Source organism: Zonotrichia leucophrys, chromosome 11 (genome assembly GCF_028769735.1).
Source record: "Zonotrichia leucophrys gambelii isolate GWCS_2022_RI chromosome 11, RI_Zleu_2.0, whole genome shotgun sequence".
NCBI classification, from domain to species: Eukaryota; Metazoa; Chordata; class Aves; order Passeriformes; family Passerellidae; genus Zonotrichia; species Zonotrichia leucophrys.
The window spans coordinates 13436563-13449022 of NC_088181.1; the positions used below are offsets into that span (position 1 = coordinate 13436563).

The following is a 12460-nucleotide window of genomic DNA, read 5'->3' on the forward strand; positions in this document are numbered from 1 at the left end:
TCTCTGCTCCATGTAACTGTTCCTAAGCAGATACTCCCCAGGGTATTGGCCTCCCTTCACTCTGCACTGCTCTGGCTCCCTGCTGCACGGCATTACCGTGCTCGGTGGAGACAAAACAAAAGGCACCAAAGTGTGGCTGCAGTGGCTCTGTAATGGCTCGTGCCTATGTTGGCTCACAGGAATCTCAGCTCAGTGACAGAACCTGCCCAGCTCCGGCAGCAGGGACAGGAAGAGCTGGCACTGAATGCCTGGCATTGTCCTCAGGGTGCCATTACACCCCTCACCTTCAGGTGGAGTCCGTGGGGATGAGCCTTGGGAACTGGGGTGATGTGTCAGACAGAAAGTCATCCTTTAACTTTCTGGGGAGCAGCTCCCTGTTGACCATGCTGGAAACTTTTTTTTTGTTGTCCTTATTCTCTTCTAAAAAAATGCAGATTTGTTTTGTCCATGTGTAAACAGACTGTGCTGGAATTCCAAGCATGTCATTGCTCTCACAGTGCAGAGCAGTGCAGGATTGCTTCTCCATCTGTTTGGTAAAGGATTTTTCCCTCCTGGTTTGATCAAAAACAAAGCAGCAGCACAGTTACCAGGCTGGGGTTTTACCCAGGGGAAAATGTCTTTGCACTTCTTCCCTGCACATTTCTCATGAGGCAGAACATGTTCTGGGGCTGGGGCTGTTGGCTGTAGTCTCAGAACATACTTGTGAGTGATTAAGAGTGGAGCTCTTAAAATACTGACACAGAAGCAGGTTTTATTTTTATCATTTTATTAGATTAGGTCTTTTGTCAAAGTTGTAAAATCTTTTGTAAAATAGGTGTTGAAATTCCCACTGAATTGATTTCAATCAGTGCTGTTCTATTCCAGGTAAATCAGCTTTGTTATCTACAAAAATGAAAGCAAAGCAAACTCTTTACTTTTGATTTTTAGGCAGCTTCTAGAATAGGCTGTTGTGACTGGTACAGCTTGTGTTTCATAAGCACTTTGGGGGTTGTTTCAGAACCAGTGAGCAAGAGAAGGATGTAACAACACCCAGGATTTGCTTGTGGGGCTGCCCCTGGAATTAAGAATCACTGACTGAAGCACAGTCCTCACTGAGGTTCAAGGGGAGACAAGAGACAAAGCTATCACAGGACAGGGAGGCTGACAGACTTCTTGAACCTTACATTACTCACAATGAATAAAGATTCAGAATTTTCTTGGCATTGTTCAAATGGATTTAATTTCCATAGGTGAACCTCCAAGCATGGGCAGCCCAGAACCACGTGGGTTTGTGGTGGGTAGGAATGAAGGACATGCACTGTGCCCCTCCAGAACATTCCTGGGTTTTCATTAAGGCCTCATGCACACTCCACCCCTCTGCTGCTGCTGCTGCTGCAGGGACAGCTGTGCAGATGGAGCTGATGTGTTCTCTCCCTTCCTACACAACAATTCCTACACTTCAGTTCTGGCATTGCTTCCTGCATTTGAAAAATAGAACAAACTAGAACCAAGTGCTAAAAGAACTTCCTAACTTCATTTATTAGGCCACAGTGCTTCTCTTCAGATGCGTTAAGCATATTTTTTTAGATTTCAAAAAACCTTATTTTCCCCAGATACTGCTGCTCCTTAGCACATCATTATTCATTATTATTACAGATATTTTGTAAATAAGTAAACCTGCACTAAATCAGTTTGCTTTTTGTAACAACCCCTCCTGCTGCACATTATTCCCTCTTTAAGGATGTGACCAGCTGCTGCCATGTACACACCTAGGTGCCAGACAGGCTAAGGAATTCTTTCTCATGCTCAAATCCATCAGGAAATGAGATTCAAGATTCTTTGCTGATAAAAAGCAGCAAATGCTCCTCAAGTGCAATTCCAGGTTCATAACTGCAGCAGCATCTTCCTTTGGATGGCACTGACACCCCCATTCAAAGCCATTTAGCTCATAGTTGTACCTGATACCTAAACGTAGCTGAAAGAGATCAAGGACTGTGGAACTGGAGAGGTGCCCCCAGGCTGGCTGCCTAGAGCTTGGAGTTGAGGTGCTCCAGGCTGGCCTTGGCCGCGAAGCCGCCGTCGAAGGCGGCATTGAGCACCTGGTCCAGGCACGAGGCCAGCACGAAGCTCAGCTCCTGCCGCACGGGCGCCGCGATCTCCTCCAGGTCCTTCTCGTTCCTCTGCGGGAGGATGATTCTCTTCAGGCCAGCGCGGTGTGCGGCCAGCACTTTGTCTTTAATGCCCCCAACCTAAGGAGGAGAAGAGACACATGTATAAAAACTGAACTAATCGAATAAAATCATTATTGTAGCATCACATCAGGAGTTAAATTTTGAGGAAAGGTTCTGCCTCCCTCAGTCATTTAGGAAAGCAATTAAAAATGCAGGCAGAGTTGTAGCTCATCATGTGCTTAATGAGGGAAATATGTTAATATGCTACAGTATTCTTTCTGTAACAGCTAATAACCAGAGAAAAATACATTTAGGAGTGAGGTACAAGAGAATCAATATTGCTTTTCAGGAATTTCTATAACAAAAATGGCCTTCACTCTGTTTTTTTTAATATCACGTGCTGAAATCCAGCACCTTCATTAGAACAGAAGGTTTTTCAGATAAAGGCAGTGTTAGATTTAGGGGAAAAAGAGTTCTAAGGCAGCAATGTCCCATGAAAAATAACTTGAGCTGTACAACAAAATATGCACAGCAAAGCAAACCTGTGTTCAGGAGTGGAGAGGCTCCACTGAGCCTCCTGGTTGAGTTGCTAATGAGATGCAAACAGGGGTTAAATTACATTTTTCTTACAGCTGTAGCTTTTTCCCCCAAACTCCTTCCTATTCCTAAAGACCATCTTAGAGGAGAAACGTGTAATTTTACATGGCTTTAGAGAGAGGAAGGGCCTGTATTGCAGTACAAAGGGCAGAGGCGACCCGTGATCCTCACGTGACCCCAGAGCCCCGGGCCCTGCTGCACACCCAGCGGCAAGGGCAGCCCCTGGCACAGCCCTGGCACCTCAGTACTGGGAACAGCAAGACTCCAGAGTGCCTTGGGGAAGGAGGAGAATGTGGGTTAATATTTACAGGTCCCTTAGCTCTGCACACAGCTTTAGCAGCAGGCACGGTCAGGACAGCGTGGCTGCAGGGCTAAGCTGGCTCCCACTGTCCCTGCAGGGTGCTCCAGCCCCCTGGACAATGGCCTGTCCTGTCACTCTCTGCCCCCACTGCCTGCCATGGCACCTCTGCTTCTGTCTCCTCTGCAGGAAACAAAATCCTGCCCCTCATTTCCAGCTTCATCCTCCTCCTCTCCATCATTTGGCATGAGATAACTTTGGCCCCACTGACACTTTGAACTAAACTCTGTTTGTCTGAATGCCTTCTTTGCCTTCATGCTTTGACAAAGCTTTATGGAAACCCCATCTGGCTCAGCTACAGCCAAGGGTCAACATTCAAGAGAAACCTAAAAGCAGCTCCATGGATTCAGGAGTAACCTGTATGCAGTCACTGTGAGAGCTCTAAGTCACAACTTTCCAAAGACACCAGAACCAACAGTCTGAGGAAGCACATTTAGAAACTGCACTGCAGGCTCAGAGCCACCTTGCATGTTAAGACTTTGGGGTCTCCTTTCTGAGTAGACATTTAATGTATTTCCCAAAAAGCCACACCAAGGTTGGCTTCAGCTTGAAAGGCAAAGCAGAGGAGTGGGGCAGTCCTGCAGCAGCCTGGCCTCCTCCAACTGCACCAGCAGAGACCACATTGCTGCTAAGGAATGATCCAGCAAGGCTCTGGATCCACGCTTTTCTGAGTGGCTATAAACAGATTTTATACCCAAAATAGGGAGCATGAATAGAACTTAGCTCTTTTCTCCAGTGATGCTTACTGGAAGAACAAGGCCTCTCAGTGTAATTTCTCCTGTCATGGCTACATCTGAGCACACCAGCCGCCCACTGAAGAGTGAAGCAAGGCAGGTTACTATGGTAACACCAGCAGATGGTCCATCTTTTGTGACAGCTCCAGCTGGGAAGTGCAGATGGATGTCAGTGTTGTCAAGGAGATCAAAACTTCCAGAAGCTTAAGGAAAAAAAGAATGATTTGAATGTTAAAAATCTAAACCCATTTTGTTCCCGGTCTTTATTCTAAAAGCCCACCAAGAACTAAAAGCCTTGGCACTATTTACTAACAGTAGGCTGAAAAAAACAACACAATATTGCAGGAAAAAACAACAAAGAAATCCCAATAAGCTTTCCTACATCCAGATTCCTAGAAAAAACTGTAACATGATAACCAATAAGCTTGGCATTTGCAGGCATTGGGAAATTGAGAGTAGGGATTAATGTGGAAACCGAGGAATTTCCTCATAGAATTTTTATGTCCCAAACCATCAATGTCAAAAGTGTTCAGAGAACACTTCACAGAAACTCACATTTATAATCAAGTGGAACTCTTATGTCCTTTCACCTGTAATGGAGCACATGGAGTGTAAACCATAGAGGTAAACAGGCACACAGGTAATCCCTGCAGCATTTCATACATTAATTACATTTTGGTTTTTAACCTATCTAAACTTACACAAACAGTGGAAGATGCTGGTCAGTTATTTGCCTGATCAGCAGATGATCAATCTAGCAAGCACTTTTCTACAAGTCCTGGGAGGTTCAGACAAAAAATAGTTAAAATGTTCTTGTCCTATTGCACTGCAGCTCCACAGCTGCCATACAAACCCAACACTCTCAAAATACTAAACTTAGACTAAAAAACCTTTTAACAGAACCTGTCAGAGAAAAGCTACAGACTTCCATATCTGTCTCCATCATGGCAATCCCGCTGGAAAGCTTGAGTGTAAAAATGAGTCAGAGGCAGTGTCTGCCACAAGCAAGGAGAAGCACCGTGGCACTGAGGCTGCCCACAGCATTCCAGGCTGGGGCAGGGAGACACAGCTCATCTCTGCCAGGCCACACCACCCTGGCTTGGCAGCAGCTGGGAAAGAACAGCACAAAGGCTGTGTGGGGCTGATGTCACCTCCAGGGCAGCACTGCTGGCTGGAAGCCTTTCCCTGTCCCTGTGGGCAGCCCAGGGTGGGCAGGGGCACAGCAGCTCCTGTCCCTCACCGTTGGTGAGCTGGTACCTCCTGGCGTTGCTGCGCAGCCAGCTGATGGCCAGGTGAGCCGACTCCTTCATGACGTCCCCCAGCTGCCCGGTCAGGGTCAGCTGGCCCTCCCCTTCCATCCTGCTGGCCTCCACAAACATGATCTCCCCTCCCAGGGGCGTCCAGGCCAGCCCTATGGCCACCCCGGGCTGGTTCAGGCGCTCAGACACCTGAAGGGAAACACAGGAAGCAGTTTAGGAAACAGCCATAAAAAAATTGCAAAAACAATTCAATATTGGCTTTCAAACAACTGTGCCCATCAAAACACTGAAGTTAAGCCAAGTGTCTGATCTGTTATATTTTAATTTATTATTTAATGCAGCAGTAGTTCTGGATATGTGTAAACAATAATTACACAAGAGGAGCTGTAAGTGGCAGCTTAGCTTAAGGCCATGGCAAACATCTAGGTGTGTCATTCTTGAAACTTTCCCTGCCCCCAAAAACACCCTAAGAATCTTTTTCCTCAAAGGACTTCAAGCATTCAGTCAATCCTGACAATGTTTATGTGACTTAACCCATCTGCTGGAGTGTGTTTGCCCTGTTACTCCTGTGACAAAGCCACTTCTGCTCCCCAGTGTTCCCCACAAGCCCTTTTGAAGGTGGTGGCACTGCCTGAGCTGTGCCAGCCAAGCCCCTGATGTTGTTCCCTGCAGACTTTTACAAACACTTTGGAACAGCAGAACTGGGACTGTGTTCCCAGGCCAGGTGAGGGACACCTGACAGAGCCCCTTTAGGAGTTACAGCAGCCAAGCAATCGATCAGGAGCTCCACTGGCAGCCACCAAGGAACCCACACAGCCCCTCCTCCTCCTCCCCTGGGCTCTCCTTACCTGAGCACTGGCAGCAGCCCCTGCCCCTTGCTTCCATTTGCATCATTTGGCTAAGAAGGCTCTTCCTTTTTCCAGCATTAGAACTGTGTGTTTCACTTCTATGGTATCAAAATACCTCACCAAGCATTTCCATCCCTGCTAACATCAGTTCCTATATCCATTCCCTGTGTGTTATTGGTTACAGTGATTTACTCTGATCACTGCAGTCACTGCTTAGCTCAGGTTAACAAAGTCAGCTCATCCTGGTCACACTGCAGTCCAGAAATGCTGCAACATTCATTCCCCTTTGCACTGCACACTGCTATTCTGGCAAACCATTCAAGGTGAGATGAACACAATCAACTGTCCACACCCTCTGTCAGCCCAAAGCAGCCAGCAACAAGGTTTATTGATCTGGGGGTTTTGTTTCAGTTCTTTTAGACTGTGCTCTGCATCAACTGGCAACAGTTTAGAGACTGCTTGAGAGCTCTGGGGCAGAACACAGCAAATGGAAGAACAAATTAAACCCAAATGGTTCTAACAGACTCAGCACAGGCTCCCTCTCTATCCTCAGGCAGGTCCCTCCTTTCACAGGTCAGTTGAGATCTGATAAGAGAACCTGCCTGTGCAGTAGGTGCCGATCACCTTTGGACCATTGTTCCTTGCACTCCCTGGTGCCTCCAAAGCCAAGCAACCCCTCCTGCTGCCCTGGAGAGAGACTGGAGCACCCCTGCTGCAAGCTGAGCCTTTCTGAGCCTGCTGACAGGCACACGTGGCAAATGCCCTGGCAGCCTGGAGATGTGGCTGCAGAAAAGCCCCCTGGGAACCCCCACACACAGCCCGAGCCACAGAACCCCAACACTCAGGGGAAAGCACCCTGGACCACATGAGAGACCCACAAGACTGAATCACTCCTGGCACTCTGAATAATTTCTTCTCACCCTAAGTCAGATGAATTTAAATTAGAATAAATCCTTTCTTACACTTTCTAATCAGGCTAAATTAAAAATGACCATTTGAATCAGCTGATGGCTGCTGATGTCTGTCAGGTGATGAAGATGCCACTGAGCAATGGAGTCTTGAGGTCTGAAAATGTTTGTAGGTGAGACCAACCCAGCTGTACCCTGAGTACATGAACATACTGTCAGATGCATTTTAGCTGCCTGGATACTGCAAAATTTAAGTCTTAACATTCAGCACAGTGATTGATTTTGGAGTGTTTCAGGCTATCAGCTGCAGTTTTGGAGCTACACCAAGTCAGTGCAATGGACCAGAGGGTGGGAAGTCCCTGATTCCCAATGGGAGATGAGAACCAGTTCAGTCACTTGCTGGCCTTGAGCACATTTGTTTTCCTTCCACAGGTTCTCCCAGCCTGACTGTACCAACTTTTTTTCTTCTCCTCTGATTCATTCCCTGGCAAATCACTGCTGGCAAAGCACATTAACAGTGGCTTCCCTCTGAGGGAGGAGGATTTCCCAGAAATATCACCACAAGACTGACAGTTCTAAGACAAATATGCCAATCTAAACCTGTACTTTGGACAGGTTTTGCTTCTGAAAGACACCCTGATGTTTTTCCCTGATTAAATTGTGCATGGCCCTTGAAACAGAGCCATTCTTTTATGGCATCTGCACTTCCATTTCCTAGAACAGGCCACCTCCCTGACCTGCAGCTTCTGTCCCTTCAACTTCACTCAAGTTATGAGGATACAAACCAATCCTGATGGGCCTTCCTGTGGTGCCAACAACCTTTGTTACTCAAGCAGAATTAAGGCTTGAAAGAAAAAGAAAAAAAAAAAAAAAAGCTAAAAAATTCCCTAATACATCAACTAAAATCCAAGCCAAAAATACAAATAGTTTGTTATAAACCCACTGGATATTTTAGAAACCCTTTCCCCCAAAAGTGTGCTGTGCTGAAACATTTCATTAAATCTTCTGCACTTTAAACTGATGACATTATTCTTTCAAAGCCTCACTAAGTGATTCATTCCAACATTTGTTCTGTAGGGAGACACATAAGATTATTTATTTGTGATAAATGAATTAATCCAGCAAGTAGGAGCTGAATATTCTGTCCCATCTTCCTGCTGGGAGAGCTGTGCAGACAAGAGCCAAGCAATGCCCTGGGAAGGTGAAAGATGAATCCCTGGCTCAGGAATTGCCTGGAGGACAACAGATCAATGAAGCCATGTCATGTTTGCAGTTCCATTTGCTCAGCCCCATGCAGGTACTGACACAGTGGCTGCCTCACTGTGTCTTTGTTTCAGCTGCTGAGAAATGGCAAAAGGCAGGCCCAGGGTGAAGCTCTCAGGCCAGACCAGAGAGGGAGACCCAGCCTGACCCTACAGAGCAGCCAGGCTCAGAGCAGAAACTCTGCTCCTCCAAAGAACCTTGAGAAAATTCGAAGGAATAACACATTAGTTGGGAAAATTCCTTAAAATAGGAGTTATGTTGTTATTGAGCAATTTACATGGAAAAAACCAAAGTGTGTACTGAAAAATATTCACTCAGTCAATACAGCAAATAGTACATGAAAAGAAATCCTGGGCTTGGGGAACTGATCTGTGTGGATTCATCTCTACTTCTATCTATGCAATAATTTGCCTTCTAAATGTGGAAATGTTAAAAAACCCTTTTGAAACAGAAGTCACAAGCTTCAATCAGTCTTATTTCAGTTTAGAGGCCACAGATCCATAAAATGCTTATCTGCAAATTTATGGCATCTATTGTGGACCCCACAACAAATAAACAAAAACTCACAAAAGTTAACCCCCAGCTAGCACTCCTGTGTTTGTACACTTGAAATTAAGAACCACACTTTAATTACTTAATCCTACAGAAAAGACAAAATAGCAGAAATTCTTTTCCAACACAGCCACACCGAATTTAAATGAATAATAAACTCCAGAAACAAAAGTGACACCAGCTGGGACACCTAAGTCCAATATTAGCACTGAAGTCTTACATTTGTGACATCTCCCTGCAGGGTACAGAGGCTTCTGAGAGCTGGAAAGAACAAATGTAAGCTGCTGACAATTCAGTCATTTGCCTAAAGAGTAAATTCTTCTAATTTCTGAAAGTAAAAAACCAGATCACCAAAGAACCCCTGGGAATGCCCTCAGCCCAGAGGCACCTGGCCCCTTGGTCATTTACCCTCCCTGCCACTGTGCCATGCTGCCACCACATCTGGCACACCAATGGCACTGCCTCCTGCCACTCTGCCTCCTCATTCCTGCCTCTTCCTTAACAATCTCTGCCATGACAAAATCTTCATATCCAAAAGAATCACTTCAGGTCTAAAAGCTGATCCATTCCTTAACAATCCTTCATTTTCTCCTGCTATCCCAATCACCTTGCCCCCTTTTTCAAGTCCCACTGGAAGTCTGGTCCTCTGATACAGAAAATAATTGTAAGAGGAAAGTTCTCAGGAACAGAGAACAACTGTCAGTGCCACTGTCATTGAAATGAGAATCCCAAACTAACAAACTACTTTAACTGATGGCATTTCCACAGAAAGGAGCAAAATACAGATGGGGGAAAGCAAAAAATCTGAAATATGCCTATTGAGGAGCAGAGCTGGGTGCCTGACTGATCATAAAACATTTTAATAGCTAAGAGTCACATTAACCTAAAGAATGTCTGAGAACTTCTGGTGCAAACTGAAGTGGTTTTAATACCCAGAAATGCTGCCTGGCTTTAAGGAGGTATGAGGAGCAGTCCTGAGCACAGCTGCTACAGAGACAGGATTCCTGGGCTCTACTTTTGGCTTCTTTCCCAAGACCACCAAACATCCCCCAAACAAAAGCAAAATTGTTTCAAACTGAAAAAACACCACTACATTCTTCAGCACTGCTGCAGGAACCTTTGCTAACAGAAAAGTCAGGGCATTATGTCATTTATGTACCCTGAATTAAAAGAAAAGAAAAGAAAAGGTTTAGGTGAAAACACACTTTGTGCAACATAAAGAAACAGTGCTGTTATTGACATATTTTGAAGTTATTAACATTGTACAGACTCAGTCAATAGCAATAATCCTATCAGCCACAAACAGCATCAAATGAGGATGTTACCTCCATGTCATACATGGGGGGCCCCAGGATGTCCTTCAGAGCATGGAAATCAATTAAAATTGGCATTTCAGGTGGCAGAGCCAGGTCAGCTGTGTCACTGATGGATTCTGGTTTGGCATCTTCTGTGACATGTTCTTTGCAATCTAAGGGAAGAAAACCTAATTTAGCATTTGTAATGGCTTTTTCTAGACAGAGGAATTTTTTTAAAAATGGTGACAGAGAAAAATAAAACATGCAATGAAATGCTCAGTAAGTTCAGGAAAATGTGCTCAAATCATCTCTCACAAAAATCTTGTCAAATTAAAGATAATATAGCATGAAATGTAATTATTAAGCTTAAATATGTTCTAAGTGTTCATCAAAGATAAAATTAAATCTAGAGCACTGACAGAGATGCAACTCATCAGCTTAAGTGCATTTTAAACTAATTCAAATAGCAAAACACATTAGGCTCATTTAGGACTTTACATTTTTCAGCAGATTTGTGCAGAAAAGCAGTATTTCACAGAATCACAACAGTTTGGGCTGTAAAGGACCTTAAAGCTGATCTTGCTTTAGAGTCTTGCAGGGCACCTTCCAGCATGCCAGGCTGCTCAGAGCCCTGTCCAAGCTGGCCTTGGACACTTGCAAGGGATGGGGCAGCCTCAGGGAGCCTGTGCAGGGCCTGCCCAGCCTCACAGGGCAGGGGTCAGGGGCAGGCTGGTCTAACAGAGAGAACACTTCTGGGGGCAGCCCTGGCAGTGCAGAACTGCTGTCCTTTCCTGAGTGCTTCCAGCTGTGCCCCAGCAGCACAGGCTCTGATGTGCCATTTCTCACCTTGGGTTTTGTCTCCTGGGACTTTTAGGGCTTTGCTCAGTCATAGAAGGGTTTGGGTTGGAAGGGACCCCTAAAGATCATCAGCCCAAGTCCCCACACACACAGGGACACCTTCCACCTACTCAGGCTGCTTAACTCACAAAACTGACATCTCCTGTCTGTTCAACACCAGCTCAGAACACAACACCCACAGGCCTTGTGCAGTGGAGAAATCTCCATTTTGGTGTAACAGCCTGTGGCTTTTGTCTTGAAATACTGCACACACAGAGGGCTCTGTTCTTTTCTTTGTTGAAGGAGATATTGCTAAGGTGCCATGCTCAATAACCAGCAGCAGCAAAAAATTCCTCCAAGGTCCAATTACCAGACATTTTCAGCAACACCTCCAGGCACGATACACTCTTGAGGAAGGGCTATAAACCCCAGCAGCCTGACACTTCTGAATGCAATATACTCAAGTGTCACCCAGGAGGGACCAACAATTACAGCAACAGTTATGGGTTCAGCAAGGGGCTCTTCCCTTCCTTCACTCACAGCAGGAGAGGATCTCTTACCTGTACAGTGGCTCCCTTGGCAGAATTGCCTTCAAATTTCTGTTTTCTCTTTTTATACAGAAGTGAACTATAGTGTTCACAAGGAATGCCCCAAGGAAGGGAGGAATGATGAGGAGGACTCCATTGGTATCAGAAGGCTAATTAATTACTTTATTATTCTATACTATATTACATTGCATCTAAACTGAATCTGCCAAGCACTCAACTCTGCACACAACTGCACAGAATCTTGTGACAGCCCACAGTCCTCACACACACACACACACCTGGCCCTGACAGGCCAAGGAAACAAAACACCATCACTGTGGGTAAACAGTCTCCATATTGCATTCTACTTTGGCACAAGCACAGGCACAGCAAATGAGATAAGAATTGTGTTTTCTTTCTCTCAGGTTCAGAGAATGTGAAACAGAAATATTCTTGGGAAGAACTGTGCCTTGCTTTTCTCTGTGACGAGAAATGTGGTGCCAGTGAGCTGCAATGGGAGCCATGTGAATGCCAGAGCCTCAGCCCAGCCTGCAGAGGGTTTGCAAGGCTGAGCTCCAGAACTGGCAGGGCCTGGCAGCCCCTGACACTGCACAGGCCCCAGGGACTGACTGGGAGCAGAGGGACAATGCAAGCAGGGAATCATTTCCCCACAGACCTGATCCAGGTGCAGGAGGCTTATCAGCATTTCTCAAGAGCCCTGAGCAGAGTTGTAGTGCCACATCTCAGAGAAATAAAGAATGCTTGGACAATGCAGCTGTTGCTGAGGCTCTGTGGCTCTCTCAGGGCAGTGCTCCCTGCCTGGGGCTGTCCTGCACACACAGAGTGAGGACTTTTGTTCCCAGCCCAACACACAGCTGAAGTCTGCATTACACAGCAGTGTACACTGAGCTTCAGGACTCCTGCACCAGATTCTGGATCCAAATATGGGTTGTTTACTTTCTTTGGCTTCTTTCTAATTTTAGTTTGAAAAGGAGCTTTCTGGTTCTTCCTCTGCACATCAATGCATGCACAGTAACTGAAGATCCAAGAGCTCAAACAAGTACAGAAAAGCACAAATCACTGATCTGATCTATTTACCATAACATGAAGAGGTGGTCAGTGGTCAGCAGCA

General features: G+C 45.7%; 1 protein-coding gene across 1 annotated transcript in view; it reads right to left on the reverse strand.

Moving 5' to 3' along the window:
- Positions 1 to 745: 745 nt before the first annotated feature.
- LONP2 (lon peptidase 2, peroxisomal) overlaps positions 746 to 12460 on the reverse strand; it is a 36788-nt gene continuing 25073 nt past the window's right edge. The window contains exons 12-15 of the mRNA XM_064723007.1: positions 9995 to 10137; positions 5080 to 5287; positions 3852 to 4042; positions 746 to 2228 (exon numbers count right to left, since the gene is read on the reverse strand). Coding sequence (XP_064579077.1) covers positions 2007 to 2228; positions 3852 to 4042; positions 5080 to 5287; positions 9995 to 10137 — 764 coding nt within the window. The 3' untranslated portion in view covers positions 746 to 2006. The remainder of the gene's footprint in view (positions 2229 to 3851; positions 4043 to 5079; positions 5288 to 9994; positions 10138 to 12460) is intronic.